This window comes from Pelobates fuscus, chromosome 2, assembly GCF_036172605.1.
Source record: "Pelobates fuscus isolate aPelFus1 chromosome 2, aPelFus1.pri, whole genome shotgun sequence".
NCBI lineage: Eukaryota > Metazoa > Chordata > Amphibia > Anura > Pelobatidae > Pelobates > Pelobates fuscus.
The window spans coordinates 428,035,915-428,053,864 of NC_086318.1; the positions used below are offsets into that span (position 1 = coordinate 428,035,915).

At 40.4% G+C, this 17,950-nt stretch overlaps 2 protein-coding genes across 2 annotated transcripts in view; one reads left to right on the forward strand and one right to left on the reverse strand.

Annotated features, from left to right (window-relative positions):
- Positions 1-753, reverse strand: part of MIXL1 (Mix paired-like homeobox) — a 43,110-nt gene extending 42,357 nt beyond the window's left edge. Inside the window, exon 1 of the mRNA XM_063444057.1 lies at positions 684-753. The gene's annotated coding sequence lies outside the window, so the exon portion shown is untranslated. The remainder of the gene's footprint in view (positions 1-683) is intronic.
- Positions 1-17,950, forward strand: part of COQ8A (coenzyme Q8A) — a 68,748-nt gene that overhangs the window by 867 nt on the left and 49,931 nt on the right. The window contains exons 2-3 of the mRNA XM_063444055.1: positions 14,846-15,047; positions 15,758-16,156. Coding sequence (XP_063300125.1) covers positions 14,868-15,047; positions 15,758-16,156 — 579 coding nt within the window. The 5' untranslated portion in view covers positions 14,846-14,867. The remainder of the gene's footprint in view (positions 1-14,845; positions 15,048-15,757; positions 16,157-17,950) is intronic.

Below are 17,950 nucleotides of genomic sequence, written 5' to 3' on the forward strand. Positions count from 1 at the left end.
GGTGTCCCTGGGTCTGGGTAGAGGGCAGTGGGTGTCCCAGGGGCAGGGTACAGGGACCTAGGCTGGATACAGGGCGATGGGTGTCCTGGGCTAGTTTTGGTAAACAGGGGTTAATGGGTGTACCTTTCTTGTTGTATATTATGGTCAGTGTAGTCCATGGCAGTCTGTCTTGAGGACACTGTGCCAGGTGTTGGACTGACATTGGTATACAAGTGGTTAACTTGTATAAATTAGGGTCTCCACCTTATGGAAAATGCAGTTCACAGCAGATTTTTTTTGCTGCCAGGTTATGGTCTATGACCAAAGTTTATTAATACCTATAATAGTTGGGGTTTTACTGTCTTTTCTACGTAGCTTCGCATAGAGATTTATTCATTAAACTCTGAATCGTAGCAAATTGAAATCATGAAAAGTTGAGGTGAAAATAGCTGACCTGGAAAACATCTCTTTGGTTATTTTAACCTCAATGTTGCAACAAATCGAAGTTTATTGAATAACCTGACCTTGACTGTGGGTCAGCAAGGCATGGGAGGGCTGGAGATCCCCAGACACCTGTATGTTACATAATGTTCTAGTGAACCTGTTTTGAAAAAAATAACTTGCTTGGAATATCTCCCATATACATTGAATACACCATCTATCAGATACATGGCGTTTTCAGTGTAAAATATAGTTTTACTCACACTTTCTCCATTCCAGCACCGCTATTATTCTTTGTGTAACACCCCCCTTCTGGCTGTCCTTCGCCTTGGCCCTCCCCAAAGTCTTCTTTTAGTTACCCTGCATGAGACGCATCCCAGAGTAAGGCAAATCTTGTCATCGGCGTTGGCATGCTGGTGTTATGACAATGATGTCTCACTGTTCCTATTCTCCCTAGCCAGTGCTTGAAGCACTGCCTAGGTAGTGTCCATAGCAACCACAGTGCATTTGCTGTGGTTGCTATCGTAGGAGAGCATGGGTGCCTCCTGTAGAAGGGAAAAAAAAACTAATCTAGACATGTTGGCAAAACTGCTAGCACAATGTATAGGTAAACTCTTATGTTCATTCTAATGGGTAGAAGTTGATTTGGGTCCCTGTAAGAAGTACCTGACTAGTACTTTTCAGCCTTGTGTGGAATTTACATGTCTCCAAAGAGCAGTTAATCATGGCCATCCCCACTGCATGAGAAGACATCATTGAGTGTGATGTTCAGTCCGCTAAAGCAACACCTGTTTTGGACAACTGGTGGCCTGTGGCCACCGTGGGCTTAGAGAGCTGTCTGTGATTGATAGACTGCCTGATTATTCCAGTCTTGTAATCTCAATTTGGAGCTAGACTGTGTGTAGATAGGTAACTAGAGGCTTTGATATACATTCAGATTGTGCATAGTATACATTTTCCATTATAACCAATGTGTTTTACGGTACAGATTGTTCATACATAGTCTATTAACCCCATCATGTCTGAGTCTTTTCTGAAAAATTTCTAGAAGATGATTGAGAAGAAATTGCTGGCCTGTTAAAGAGTCTTTTCTTTTATAATCTTGATTACTGCCAAAATCCACTTTTTCCAGCTTGCTCCAGTTGAAATTGTAATCACTTTTTTTTTCTTCAGTTGGCACAAACAAATCAGCCCTTTTGACTATATTTGCAGTGCTGAATGGGTATAAATCCTTGTCTAGTATTCTAGGTGTTTACACATCTTTACTTGCAATCTGGGAATAAAGGAACTAATTATTAAAAATTGCCCTGCTACTTGCAAAATGGGTATTGTTAGTGAATATAAGATCACAGGAGAGCTGACTGTTATTGTGGATAGCCAGTGAGTATTCAATATTTATTATTTCACTTTTTTCTGAAAGAAGACCTTTGTGTCTTTCACAGGATCTGCTGGTTACTTTGTTGCAGTGAGAATAAGTCCACACTAGTGTCTCTGCCATTTGTTTTTATATCACTGTCTTTCTGACCTTGATGCAGAAACCTTATCTTCCTGCTGCTGGGTGCCAACCACAGGGGCAGAGACTATTTACTGACTCTGATTAGCAATACCTTATGTTGCTGAGCCACATGCCAGGGAAGGGGTTAAGTCCAATCTTTAATAACACTATCCAGAGATCCTCTTAAAGCAGTCTGCGTATGCAGAAGTGTATATCTGTCACAACTAGTTTGGTTTCCTGGGCCGGCCTTTTAGGTGATGTCTTGTGGCCGAGTGAAAGCAGTTCTGCTTTTGATTGAGCCTCTCGCTGGCTGGACACAGTGCTCTGGAAAGACTTGATCGTGAATGACAGAGGCAGGAATCAGGCAGAGTGTGCCCCTTCACTCGGATGACCTTGTAGTGTGCATGGTCTTTATGTTGCTTTGCTATTGCAGGCTGGTATCCACCTGAATTATAACAGTATTGCTTGCTGCTCTACAATGTTTTGTCTTTAACCCCTTAAGGACCAAACATCTGGAATAAAAGGGAATCATGACATGTCAGACATGTGTCCTTAAGGGGTTAAAGTGACACATTTTAAAAAATACATTTTTCTGGTTAGAATGATGGCATTCCCTGATCATCACACCAAGATATCAGTACTGAAAATTTAATGTTCATATACACTAAATTTCTTCATGACATGCCAAGGTGTCTGACTACGAAATCTGTGATAAAAGTGCTTATTGTAGACCTTGCACAATGAACGTTCTCGTTGAAGGTGCTGATTATCTAAACAATAAATAAAACCACCTTTTCATTAAATGTATCCATGGGAAGTTCTTTCTTTCTTCCTTTAAATGCGCAAACCTATCAAGTCAAATTTGAGGAATAAACATATCACCCAGAATGGGAAAAAAAAAAAGAAAAAAAATAAATATATATAAATATATATATATATATATATATATATATATATATATATATATATATATATATATATATATATATATATATATATATATATAAATTCCCTCCCAGCCCTCTATTGTATTAATTGTTGACTGCAGTCATGTGATATCTGAATTGTGGGCATAATGCATAAAGTGCTAGGAGAAGAATATGGGAATGGTCCGAGCTCGAGTTAGCATGCTGCTCAGGTTGTGTGGGACTTTGCCCAGCTGGCATGGAAATGTGTTTTAAGCTTTAGCTAGTTTTGTATCATTGAGGGCTTCTGCAATCACATTCCAGGGCTTAGTGTTTCAATCGGTTCTACAGTACGCAGAGTTTAGGGAGTTGGAATGGAATTAGTGCAAGTTTGGCACTTGCATTTAACTGCATAATTAACCTTTTTTACTACTGGATTTAAAAGGATTTGTCGTTTAACAGAGCATCAAATTTAGGATAAAATCTAATTTTGCGTTTCCCTTTAAAATAATGGCTGCAAGGATTACCAGGTGTCCGTATGTCTTAGTTATTCAAAAACCTTTTAATTACTTTTTTTTTATTTTTTTTATTTCTTTACACACATTCCTATTTTATGGATTTAATTGCTGTTGAAATGGCCAGTTTACAGTATGGAATCTGTGAATGTTCTTGTTTTACAATCTGTATAACCATTATAAAATCGAGTAAATGTGTCTATTTTAGATGACAAATGTGTTAAGTCAGACACCTTTTATGGCTATGATTTAAAAGTAGGGAATGATTAAATAAAATGAGGTTGCATTGGCATAGTCATGAGCTAAACATAGCTTTAAAAAGAGTTCTTGTCTTCTTAGTAAGCTACCAGTGTGGAAGTACGAGAGTCATGGCTCCAAGAATCTACATCTTTTTTTAATTTACCATACATTGATTACTTCACGCAACAAATATAAAATTGATTATTTGGTGCTGACCTTCCAGAGCAGAACATCATTCGACTTCCCTGGACTTCAAGACATGGGGAGTGGAGCTTCAAGCCCTTTTAATTTCCTGAGGCTGGCTTTGGCCTATAATTCCCTCAATGAAAGATCTCCTACCTATTTAATGTTCTAGAGCTGTCCGGTTCATATTGGTTATGGACCAAACTGAGCCCGAATTGCAACTGATTTTCTTTCCCTCAATTTACTACCTCCTTTTTTTCTCTTTCTCATGATTTATCATTTTTCTTTCTCTTTCCACCTGCTCTGACTCTGTTCCTTACTCTTTCCTCTAATCTTTTTTTTATTTCTCCTATAACCTCCTCAGATGTGGGTGATGGCTGTTACATATTAGACCCCTACTCCTTCACTCATAACTTTAACATTCTGCTGCCAATTATTTTGGGAGATCCACTGCCATGCTCATCCTTTTAGAACGTAACACTGTTTATAACATGATTAATTGTCATTATTTTATATACATTTTATTTTTTTTATCTCCTTTTTTTTTGTGTGAATCCTCCTTCCCAAATAACATCCACAAGCAAAACATTTTTATCGGAAATCCAGTGGCTTTTAGAAGACTCTTGCTTGTATAAGATGGAGGTACATTATTGCCATTGTGGTGGACTTTACCTCTAAAGTGAAGCTGTTCTCTGCAAATTACATGAATTTGTCAGCAAGTCAATGAATGGGAAGTATAGACCTCACACACGCCCAGAGTACCCCAAATGATACATGCTACATCTCAAAATACCTGTCTCACAGGAGTTGCAGGATACGACCGTGCCATTTAGGATCGAGTGACTGCTTGTGGTTCCCTTAGATGCAATCATTACTGATATGCAGATGGCATAGCAGAAGGTCAAAAAAATTATTCACTGACTTCTAGATAACATGTTGTACTATGCAAAGTGACACAGGTATGTTGGGCATGGCAGTTGCACTGAAGTAAGAGGATATCATGTACTGTGTGTTTCTACAGAAACAAAAATAACAAGCTTTCTGGTTAATTAGTGGCTGTTAAGATAAAGCCTTACAAGTGGCTGCTGCTGACGCATTCAGTTCTCCGGAAATTGGATTTTATTTATCCTATGTATATCAATAATCGTATATGCCGTGTTTCACTATGAAATGCTGCACGTACAGAATTTAACCAATTTTTGCTTCCGAGGTGTAAGTCACCTCTGGCAGATTCACTGGGCTATCGTTAACCAGCCTAGGTCCAGTTCTGTGTACAGAATGTCATTGGTTATGAGCGGTCAACAACGAGATGTATCTGCAGAAGCTGGATATGTGTTGCCAGAGTTGGAAGGAGTCTCTGCACCTTGTGGAGAGCCTGGTAGCAGGGCAAACGGTTCCTAAATGTTTTGTCTCCTTACTTTGGCATGGGGAAGGGTACTCCCCACATCATGACCACTTTGGCAGTCTGTAGTGGTTGTGATGCTTGGAGTAACCCTTAAGCATGAAAATAGAAGCACTGTGCTTTTTTTCATATGTAAACCAGGACTTGACCAATATTAATAGATTTTAGGAGGCAGGCAAAAAGTTCATTAGCAACACGTACTCAGTCTTTCATGCACACACCAAACTAGCCATATTCTTACACACATCGTATCACTCCATAACGCACAGACAGGTGAATATTCTCCCTCACCTCCTCCCCTGTCGATCACCTCCCACAGTGGGTCAGTTGGGGAGATGAGAGAATTGTATCCAGCACTGTTCCCGGTGTTAGATGTGGCTATCTCTGCATGCTTTGGTAGCAGAGATGGCTTTATGGCTGCTCTTGCTATCTTATGTGGCATCCTAGATTATGGCACAAGGAATGTGTGATGTCCTATGCTTCGCTAGAATGAAAGGGATAACTCTGAAACCTTGGCCAGTGTACATTACAGAAAACAGGCACTCTCTACTTGAGCATAGGGCTGGTCAAGGGAGGTCTTTCGCCATTCCTTGGCCACCTTGGGTCCAGGTCCCATTTTGCTTTCCCCATTATGTTTTGTGGCTATGTATTTTTAAAGCCCAGTTGTACCTCCCCAGGCTACAGCTAACTATATCATTTCCAGTTTGTAGCAAACTTCCAGTTATTAAACATTCACTGTAGAACAGACAGTCCTGCATGTGCTGTTGGGTATATTTGGGTGCCCTATATACCCTGGATATATGTTTTTAAGCACAATTTAACAGTCCCTTTAAAAAAATAAAATAAATATTTTATTTGAACATTCTTTACTTTTGCATCAATCCAAAGGCAGGCGATGGTGTGTGTGTGTTAACAATACTGGAATTACAAAATATACATATTCAAAAATGTACAAATGCTGTAGTCTGGTATCACGTAACAACACTTTGGATCACCTTTTTAAATTAAAAATACAATCTCTATACTATATCAACGCAGGTACCATTGTTGAAAATAGTGCTTCGTTTAGAATATTGCTCCATACATGCTTCTTGGCTGTGTACAGTTGGATCGCAGGCTGAAACCGCATGGTATGTAGCAAGTGTAAGGAGCTGGGAGTTAGGAGTTAGTATTTTTCTTGTGCTGTAATGTTGTAGCTTTAAATAGGCTTTGATTTAATAAGACCTCTCGGTTAATCTGATTGACTTTGCAGTGCTTTGTCAAAAACGGGTTACAAGATTAGAGGAGATTTCCCCCCCCCCCCCCCCCCCCACATGCATGCACTGAATTTTTTTTTTTTTCTATCATTGGGGTATATCTAAAAATTGTTTGCAAAACAGCAGATCTCTTGTCTTGTCTTCAGCGAGCAGCACATGCGCAGTCAAGCTTCTCCATAGGAAAGCATCGTTTCAGATTACCCTTTTTTCCCCTTTTTTCAGTAGTATGCATGTTGACATGTATGCTCTATCACTTCAATATAATGGATGGTTTCTTTCTGCCGTAGCAATTTGTTTGTCTTACTTTGGACACTCTCAGCCAATTGAATCTGTCCAAATATGGATGTAATGGCTACCACCAAAACAAAAGTAGGAAATCTGTAAGGGGGGGCAACTGGCAAAGCCAGGTAAGTGTCAGTGTTTACTCTTAACACTGTGTGCTCTAGGAACCATAACCACTACAAAGTCTAGTCTTTACTCTTGTTTGCAGGTTTGCCTAGGGAGAGGGTTACCTTATATGACTCGCCATCTGTTTAACCTATAATATCTAGGGATTGTTTTCTGAAAATGAAATCTTTGCAGCTGTTCCAGGAATGTACATTTGTTTATCCTTGAGTATTGCAAATAGCAGACCCGAAGAGCTTGGAGATTAAATCCACATTCTTGAATCACATATATTTTATATGTTCCATTTTTCATTATGCATAACTTGATGAAACTTATTCTGCAGAAGAAATATAATCCTGGTTTCCAAATGGGAACCATGATATGTTGTGGGTTTGTAAAACCTGTGACAGTGGAGCAGTTACCATGGAAACTAACTGAATGTTGTTCTGATTGCTCCACATTTAGAATATCCCATACACAACACCTACAATACACTGAGGGTTTGGGAAAGAGTGCTGAATGTGATGCACTATGCAAAAAATAAAACCGTTTTTGATGAATTCCTGCTCGATACAGAATCCTGATTCTATTTAAAAAAAAAAAAAAAATTCTGACCGTGATGCAGTATCTACAGTCCAATGCATGTAAATGTAATTGTTTAAAATAATTTTTTTTTTTTTCAGTCTCTGGTCTCATTTTAACTACTCTGATTTCTTCCATCTCACCAGGGGGGAAACATTGGACAGATATCCAGCGTCTCCTGTATCAGTCTTAATCTACCAACAAAAATATATAAAGGGAAAGCTCAGAGGGCAGGCAGGCCGGCCTATCCCTTGGTTTTTGTATGTGTCCTGTTTCTTGTTTCTAGGCAGACCTGGGCCAACAGAGCTATGCTGCAGAGCTATAACGTGACCTTAACTGATCGTGTAGTGCAGTCTATAACAGGTCATGGGGGGCTGCACCACCGCAGGCGGTGTTAAAAGCAGTAGGTGCAAAACCAACATCTCACAGATTTAGGGTGTAGTGAGTGGTGAACACACACTTAATTTATTCGTTTTAACTTTTTTATTCACTCATTTACACTCCATTCAAACCATGTCCTTATTGTGTACTGATTCGGTGTTCTTACTCTGTTGTTTTTGGTAAGGTAGTGGAGTGCAGCTATAGACCACATTCTCTCTATGAACTCGTATAAAATATGCTGGCATGATCCGTGAAGCTTTTTATATAAATTTGGTGTGTCCTACTTAAAGTGTACTTCTATTTTCATGCATAATGAATAATTTTTTTCCCTTATGTTACTAACTAAATTAATAGGTACAGTTTAAGGAATCTACTGTCCTTTGGGAATGTAGATTACCAAAGTGTTTGCAGAATATTGATATTGTGTATGAGGGATTGACCAGAGCTTTAGCTGAGAGTTGGTTCTCTCCTTGGTGTTTTTTTGTTGTTGTTTTTGACACAGCTGTGTCAGTCTTGTTGCGGCTCTCACTCCCCTTCCTACGGACTTTGTCTGCACAGATAATCTTAGCCAATCAAATGCTTTTCCGTAGATTAGCATTGATAGGGCTACTACGCTAATGGAATTCTTCACGTAGAGAAGTATTACAATAAAGGGATTTTCCCACAGTTTAAGTCCAATTAAGCATGTTGTACAGTCATACAGGTCAGGTCTTCGTGTATTTGTTCAGTAATGTTTAACACTCAAAAACATGTTTTGATGGTGCTGCTTTCGATGTAACATTAATTATAGCCGGAGAACTGATCGTTCTCTTCTCGAGTCTGTAGCGGCAAAATGAAATATGACCTCTCAAACGTTTATTAATAATTAGCTCTACAGTAACTTTGTGGCTGCATTTTGACAATAGTGACTATTACCTGCCCTATTTTATTCTTTATTTTTTATATTCTCACATTTGCCAATGCATTTATTATAAAACGTTGATATGTTTAGTCATGAAATCTTTGTTTACGGATTTGCTGCTTGACCTTTTAAGATCTGACCGTTACCTGTTACCTCCCCTCCAGCTGCTCTTGTCACATAATGTCATTTAATAATGTGAAAGAATATGTTGTCACTCTGCATAGTATGAACGGTATCTGGAAACGCTCGCTTGTTGTACTCCCCTCTCGTGTCCCATTACATGCTGACCCGGTGCTGTGCTTTGTGTTTTCCTAGCTTCTCGTATGTAAACAGGTTTCTGTAGTGCACTGTGTACCTTGTTTAACAGAATGGGCTGTTCATGCTCTCATATCATGACTTCAGTTTTTGGAATGCCTTTTTATTTTTTTATTTTTTCATAAAGACAACTTTTTATTGTTTTTTCAGGCATATGGGATACAGAAGAGAGAAGGGAAGTATAAGGGGAACAGTGAAAAAATCCAGACAATAGGATAATGCATAAAAGGTGTTGACAAAGTTATTATAGTTTCTTGTAGGCAGACCATACCCATAACATCTCTACACCCAATATGTGTATAGGTAAGGTTACATGATGTGGTTCCTCACATCCACAATGTCTACCTGTCTTCAGGCGTCGGTGGGCAAGTCAGTCTAGTTAAGCAGGAGGGCTGGTTCTCGGTGCAAGGTGTTGTGTGTCGGTACACTCTGTTTAGCTATACATAAATGGTCTTGGGGTGGGTTCTGGGAATTTGTGGTCTGGTTGTAGAAGTGTATCCATGGTTTCCACGCCAAGTGGAACTGCTGCGTTTCTACACTGAGTCATCGTCATACGTTCATAAACATGGTACTGTTGAATCTTGTCCCATAATTGTGATTTTGAGGGGCATAGATGCGACTTCCAGTTCGTCGCTAGGAGGTTCCTGGCCGCCAGTAATACGATAGCGCATACTTGTCTGTGTTCTCTAGCGTGATCACTGGGGAACAGGAGCATGAGGTATGTTTGCGGGCTTGGCAGTAGATTCACAATGCCCAGCTCACTCAGTAGTCTCCCAACCTCTGTCCAGAGGGGCTGAATCACTGGGCATGTCCACCAAATGTGAAGGAATGTACCAGTATCCCTGGAACATCTCCAGCATGTCGGTAATACACTGGGGTATATCTTGTGTAACCAAAGTGGCGTCATGTACCACCTATAGAGTAGTTTCCTATGGGCTTCTATGTGCGTGTAACATATAGTGAGTTTTAAGAGGCCATTCAGGGCCCTTACCCAGTCTTCCCCTGAGAGTTGTAGGGAGCAGTCTTCCTCCCATTTTGTCTTACAGAGGGGAATTTGCTGTGGTAACGTTGTTTCCCACATTTTGTAACAGAGGGAGATGGCTTTTGGTTTGCCTGGTGTGGCCCAACATCTATCTATGATCCCGCCTGCTAGTAATGATTGCTCCCGGGTAATTTTGTGCAGGTTCACATGCGTCAGTATGATTCCTTTGAGTCTAAGGTAGGTAAATATCTCTCCCATTGGTAGGTGCCATTTGTCCTGTATGTCTGCGAATGCCATGACACCCTTATTGTCTAGTAAGTGCTGGACGTTGGTGATTCCTGCCTTGGCCCAGAATGACTCTTAATTTTTAAAGGGACATGCTGAATTTGTCTTTTTTATTCATTGTGTAGATAATGCATTAAATGTATGCAAGTACAGGAAGTTAAAAGTAATGAATAAATATCCTCAGATTTTGAAGTTCCTGCGTTTTCTGAGAACCTATAAGTTGTGCAGTGAGTGGAAGCCAGAACATTCTTTTCATGCATAGCCGTATTCTTTTAAATATATATCGATCGCTCTACAGACAAAAATGGATTACACACTCGGACTTTGTTATAAAAATAAAAGTACACTTTTATTGAGGTTTGCTTTGTCAATTGTAAAAAAGAAATTTCCTTGTTTTTTTCTTTCAATTTTTTTTATTAAAAACAGAACGGGCGATAATGCGTGTCATTTTTTTTTTTTTTTTTGCTTCAAAGCCTCTAACCTTGCACAGCAGTTAAAATGTGTGAATGCTGGTTTGCTGCTTTAAATTTATTAAAAAAAAATCTTTTTTTTTTTTTTGCTATTGGTTAAACATGACTAGTCACCCGAACCACAGTGACCTGTTCTAGTAAGTAGGACATTTTAGGCTAAATGTTCTGTGCTTTTTTATAAATCTGTTAACAATCCAGCTTCCTAAAGAGACTTAGAAATTCAGTGATGAGTAATTGTACAGCAGCTGTTTGTGGCTCGCTCTGACTTTTGTCTGGCTACTTCATACACTTAGACTTGAATTTATGTTTCCAGTCAAGACAAACATGCTTATCCCATTTACAATCATTTTCTTAGAGATTCCTTTGTATCATATACCATGTGGTCCATGTAATGCTGAGAAGTCCAAGCAACAGGGATGTAAGCAATTCCTCTTATAAAAAGGCCAAATATTAATGACAAGTGTTTCCAGTAAGGATTTTTGTAATGTTTTTAACTAGTAAGATTCAAGCTATTCCCCATAATGCCAATTACTCAAACTCGCTAAATAGAAGCCCATCAAAGTATTGATAAAATCATGAACCAACAACTCACAAACCAGCATATAAAAACCACAATCGAAATACACAACACATGATTGATGTACCTACTGTGGCAACCTATGAAACCAAAAATGGAAGGGCCAACGGATCGGCAGCCCTCATTTAATCCTCCCAATGTTCCCCCAAAGAGAACCTTGGAAGCGGTTGCTCCTTTGGTCAAGTGTGCTCCAAAATAGTTTTCCACACTGGCCTGTTGCATTACCCACTTGACCAAACGTGTCACGGTCGTACTTGATATTGACGAGAAAGGAGAATGAATAGATAGAGATGTTGGTGTGAAGTCTTCCGATGTGGTGGTTTTTTTTTTTTTTTAATTCTTTATTTTGGTTGTGCAGGTGGGTACAAGGTGTCAACGAACGCCACAACAGCGTATATCAAGATCAATACATGTTAGACAGTGGCAGGAGAATATGCACATTTTTTTTGTTATTTATCCAGCTTATCTAGACATTTATAATAGCTAAGTCGAAGTAGAGGAGGCAAATAATTATAAAAACAAACGTTTTTAGAGCTTAACGATGCTAAATTGGTCGTCTTAAAGAAGCTAGCACTTTATAGACGGTTACATATCATCTAAATCATTTCAGTAGTCTCCAGGAGAGCTGCTTTATGGTTACAAGTGAGGTTTGTATCTTGGCTTGTTATGCCGTTTATCTTTGTTATATTCTTTGTCGTTTGTATGTTAAAAAGAAAGGAAAAGAGGAACATAATCAACGAAAAAGCATAATTAAACGTAGGATAAACGGTCCAGGTATCTGCTCCCAGAAGGTACAATATGTGTGGTTATACGCCTGTCGTATGCTGTTCTGAACCTATGATACTCAGCATTTTGTCAAATTAAGTACGAGTGAGAGATACCTGTCGTAGGTTAACTTTGGCAGGTTAGACACAGCTGGGTATAGGTTAATTACTGCAGATAAAATCGAATTGCTCAAAGTATATTATAACACAATTCACTGAGGTTAACGCTTATATGCAGCATTGTCTACTGAAGCTGGTCCGAGGACCGTATATGTATGGTAAAATAAACCTTTAGAGACTGCTTGCACTAAAGAGAAGAAAAAAAAAATTAATTAAAACATCAGAGAAAAAAAAAAAAAAAAAAATATATATATATATATATATACGATTTAACAAGGTTAGCATGGAACCGGTGTCTGTAGGGTGTTCTACTGCTGTATGGTCCATCTGTGCCAGCGAGCCGAGTCTTGGTATAAGCTTCGGTCTATGCCACAGTCCCGGTTCAGCATGATACTAGCGGGATGTGGGTTTGTATGCCTTGCGTGGGTATGGGTGTTTAGGCATAAGAGTCCCGGTCAGGGCCTGTAGGTGGCAGTCCCGTACGGGGTCTGGTTTTATCTCGGGTGGGTGCACCAGATGGTGCCTGTTTGGGCACGAATTCTGTGGATGTTCCTGGGTTCCAACTGTGGGTCAATTTAGGTGCCATACTCTGGGGGGCCATGTTAAGAAATCGTTGGTGGATCCCTAGGTTTGGCAGGGCTGTGACGGCTTCTTGGAGGTCTCGGACCACGTGGGTTGTATCCCCATGGGTGATGGATAGAGCTTGAGAGGGGCGCCAGCGATAGCTTATCTTGTGCTGTTGGAGAAGTGCGGTGAGTGGTCTCAATTCTCTGCGCCATGCCAGTGTGCTGCCGCTGAGGTCTGCATAGAATGTTAATGACATGTCCTCAAAAGTATATGGTGAGTTGCCCCTAAGCGCGTTCATGACAGCTGCTTTGTCCTTTCCATTTTGGAACTGGATTATCAGATCCCTGGAAGTCGTTGGCGGTGCTTTTGCTGGCTTGGGCACTCTGAACATATCCTCTGCCACTATTGCTTTGGCTTGTTTGGGCGTTAGTATGGCTGTTATCAGTCTTCTCACCACGTGTTGGAGTTCAGCGTCTGGTGTGTTTTCAGGGATTCCCCTTACTTTCCAGTTGTTTCGACGACGGGCATCTTGCAAAGCGGCTTTCAAACGTCAGGTTTTGCTTTTTCAGATCACTGACCTCCTGTTGCAGTGTTGTGATCCGTTGCATGCTGGATTGTGAGGTGGTTTCTAACGCTCCGATGCGGCCTGTCAGGCCCTTCAGGTCCTGGCGTATCGTGGCCATGTCTGCCTGGAGGTTTTTTTGCAGATCCGCCAGCAGCTCTTTCAGTATAGTGGTTGTCACCGGGGCAGAGTCCTGCTTTGTCGAGGGAGGCGGCGGTGGTGGGAGCGCTGGAGCAGGCATGTAGCTTTCCTCTGTGCCGTAGGAGAAGTCCTCTGAGAGGTCAGAGCAGTCTCCTGAGATGGCCGCCATGTTGTGCCCGTGGGCGCCCTGGGCCTGTCTCCACATGTCCCCAATGCTCATGCCTAGCCGGGGTGCCTCCTGCCGAGGCTTTTTCGCTTTTTTCCCCATGGGTCTTGGGTATGTTGAGGGGGTTGTTTGAGGCCTGTTTGCTTAGCTGGAGTGCCGAAAATCGGTAAGTTATGCACCTCGCGGTCCGGAGCTCCATAGACGTGCGACCGTTCACGTTGGCTGTTAGGCTCCGCCTCCCCGATGTGATGTTTTGTATGACAAAGCTCTGTAATGTTTTTTTACCAGCCTGGAGAGATACAAAATATTGCCTGTCTATAGAATACTGAACTCGAGTTCTAGTAACCACGAAAGTGCATGTAGTTATATTTTAATTGTACGTAATAACTTGTTTTATCAATGAACATGCATAGTCTGCACTAAAACATTATTTCTAATGAGTTTATTGTAAATACATTCTTCTAGTGTGTGTGTGTGTGTGTGTGTGTGTGTGTGTCCCTTTAATTTGACACATTGAGTTGGATTTGATACGGACACCTCCTTCCCACTCAGACCTGTAGATTCCGATTCTTGCCTTAGATGGGTGGAGAGGAGCTTATCATTTAGCACCATATGAAGTCATTCCCCAAAGGTGGTGGGTGATTAGTATTTTATTTTTTTTATTTTTTTTGGAAATGTTAGTGTTTTTGAACATGGCAGGGCTAGTGATGTCTCATCTTTCACTAGAATAATGAAGCAGTGATGCAATATTTCTTTCACTTCAACACAACATCAAAACAAACATTTCTTCACATGCTTGCTTGTGTTTGTCTGTTGTTAAAGTGGTTTTTGCATGTTTTTCCAGAGTATGTGGGATGTGAGTAATGTGTCACATAATGCTGTGTGTATGGCAGCATGTTTATTATTTGTAGCATTCTACTCTATTGTGTGTGTGTGTGTGTGTGCCCTGTAAGAGACTTGTCGTTTCCACACTTTTTTTTTTTTAATTCTTTATTTTTGGTTTGTGCATTGCAAAACTGGTGAGCCACCACGGCTCATACAAGTGTAACCTGTAGCATTTACCAAAATACAACATTAAACATATGACAGGCATCGCGTTTGAGGTTTTCACACTTTCTAACTACATCAATGATCTGACTTCAATAGGTCTCTCTGACGAGTGTGTGTTTTTTTTTTTTTTGTAATTTTGTTTTTCATTTTTATTTATATTTTTTTTCTTTATCTTACAGGTGTGGATAGCAGTGACCAATCATGGCGGGGGATGCCATTATGCTCATGAGGGGGCTGGCCAAACTCAGCAAGGCAGTGCTGGAGGTGCAGAAGGGTAACTTGTGGAAGCCTGTTGCTCTTGGGGGTGATGCCACCATGTTTGCAAAGAGTTGGCAAGTGGCGGTAGAGGAACGTTTCAGTGCTGCTATGGGAAAGATGCAGGCGAGTTGAAGTGTTTTTTATTTTATTTTATTTTTTCCCCTCCCCTCTTCTTCAGTTTGAGTAAGGTTACCCAAAAAAACTTGCTTTGTACAGAAAATATAGCATTTGTTGTAGGGTGTGTTTTTTTTATTTTTTTTTAAATATTGTTTTTTGGTCCATTTTTCTCTGGGGCGATGGAATGTCTTTGGCGTCTGTGAGACTTTGTAATAATAATAAAAAAAAAAAAAAATTTTTATGCATTGACAAAAGCTAGAGGGGCTGAACTCTGCACCATGACTGCTTCATTAAAGGGTCACTGCAGCATTAGGGATACAATTTTGTAATGCTAGAGTGTCCTTGTCCTTGGTCAGAAATGGGTCCCCTCCCCTGTTTTTATCAGTTTAACCTACGTTTTTTTTTCATTATGTTGCTGTTCGCCTCCCATGCTCCTAATAGAGCAGTATTGGGGACCTAATGCTCAGGCGCCACTAGAGCTGGTTTTAACCCTGCAATATAAACACTGCAGTTTCTAAAAAGTGCAGAGTTAGACCGGACCACTGTACTCAGACCATGCTATTGTGCTAGTGCTCTGGGTGACTGAGTCTCTTTAAGCTGTAATTATTTGATGGGCCCTTTTAGTCTAATTAAATCCCCCCCTCCTCCCCATAAAAAAAGCATTGTTAAAATTTATCCTTGTCATGTTTTGTGACTTTCTAATATCCCACATACAGGAGCTTGGCAAGCAACAAGAGAATCTTGCAGGGCAAGACATAGGTGCAGACAGCTTCTCAGGGCCGGTCTCTGAGATTGCCGGCATAGAATATTCTCCCTCTTCTAACCAGGGCTATAGTAGCCACCACACAGAAGCAAAATCGGAAATTCACAACACTGATAACACCGACAGGAGACAAAGTCAAATGGACAACCCTTTTCATCCGGACCCAGATTCTCAAAAGGACAATGGGGCCTTATTTGGCAAAATTAGACATACGGCTGGTGCATTTGCTGCAGCAGGCCAAAAGAGGGGCTTCCACCAGGACCACAGCTCTGTCAGCGGCTTAACAGCAGAGGATATTGAAAAGGCCAGAGAAGCGAAAAACAAAACTGAACACAAACCCCACAAACAGATGGTATGTAGAAATATGTATATATGGTATGTTTGTGTATTTTTTTTTTTTTTAAATGTATATCCATTTTGGTTTGGTTTTTTAAAGTTGTCAATGCTCACAACACTAAATCTGTATTTCTGCAGAAGGGTGTGAGGTGTGATGTAATATTTTCAATCCAGTGGCACAGCCTGTCCAAGTATCCCTTTCAATATACTAATTTTTCTGTGGAAAAAGGGGAAGCATAATATTGGTAAGGTCCTGTTTTCTGTTTTTACATCCTGCAAGCTATTGCGTGGTGGTGCTGGATGGTTTGTTTTAACACCTTGCATACCAACCTTATGTGGACAGAGCTGTCATCTATTTAATGCTGCTGGAGACGAAATCCAATGCGTGTTACCTGCTTTGCCATATCCAGGAAATTTTTCATGCATTTCTGATTTGTGCATTGAAATGGCTGGGGAGGATGGGAGCCGTCTAGCTCCGAATAGCTCTCTATATTGCTTACTTAGTATTTATTTTGTTTGGGCTCGGTTGGTATAGTGCTAAACCCCTCTACGTGCAGGGCAGATTACCAGCTCTATAAAGCATGATGACTCTTTGGAAAGCTTGTTAAAAAATGTGACTATCTGCACGTCCACTTGCCACATCGTTTAATGTCTGGAGAGTTGATCACAGTGTGTGAATCAGCTGCAGCAGGCTGTGGGTGGCATGTAGACCATGAGTGTTACTGCATGTTTTCATGCTCCTCCTCGCCCTCCAGACAGAATAGTTGCTGTTGCTAGATTGTGGCCACTCTTCTGAGCTGCTGTGCTGCCTTCTAAGTACCAGGTTGTAACTCCATCGAGTTCACCTTTATTTATTATTAGATATTTCCTCCCTTCCTCTGAATTGAGGATTGATAAAGTTCTAATCTTCACAGCATTCAGGAGCAGGCTTGTTAGGAAAGAAGTGTTGGTATAAGATGACTTCCTCTGTGTAGGGCTATTTCTGTAATTGTTAAGTAGATAAGCTGCTTCTTTTAAAATCAAGAAAGGTTTATTACTCTGACTGAGGTTTATTGGATCAATGCCAAACATTTGCAAACTGGGAAAACAAATTAAAATTTCAGGTAAAGTTTGGCTTTTTTTAAAATTTAGGTTTTAAATTACAATTCAGTAATTGTATAATCGGCTGGGGTTGATCAACATAAATAGGAAACATGGGCACAGGATGTTTACTTTTTTTTCTTCCCCCCATTTCTGTATTTTTACAATTTTCTTTGGAGTATGGTCTACTGGTGTCTCATTGGATGCTGTACTGTCTGTAACTACAAGAAGCAAAACACTGTTCATGTGTATGCTGCTGTACGATCACTGACACTGGCTGAGAAGGCATCATTTTATCTATGAACCTTTTGGGGGGGAAAAAAAATCATGCCATTTATGCCATCTAGTCTCCCTGTATACAGTATAATTAAAATGACATCACAGAAAAGGTAGAAAATACATGGAATAGTGTCCCAACAGAAGCAATATCATGTTACCACGTATATTTGTCCTTTAATTTCATATGTTCAGCACTTTAAAGGACCACTCTAGATGCAAGAGTTTAACTGGTTTGAGAAAACCTACAACTCTCTCTGGCACCCAAAGCCTGGCCACTCTGCAGCTGCCCTGATAAAGTGGAAGATTCACTTCTGCAATATATGACTTGAACAGGAATAATAGCGTTGTCATTTAGTGGTCCCAGGCTGACCAATGAGCTGTGGTGACTCTTGGGTTTCAACTGATGAAGGGAAACCACCAGGGTCTGAATTCTGACAGTGATTACATGCCC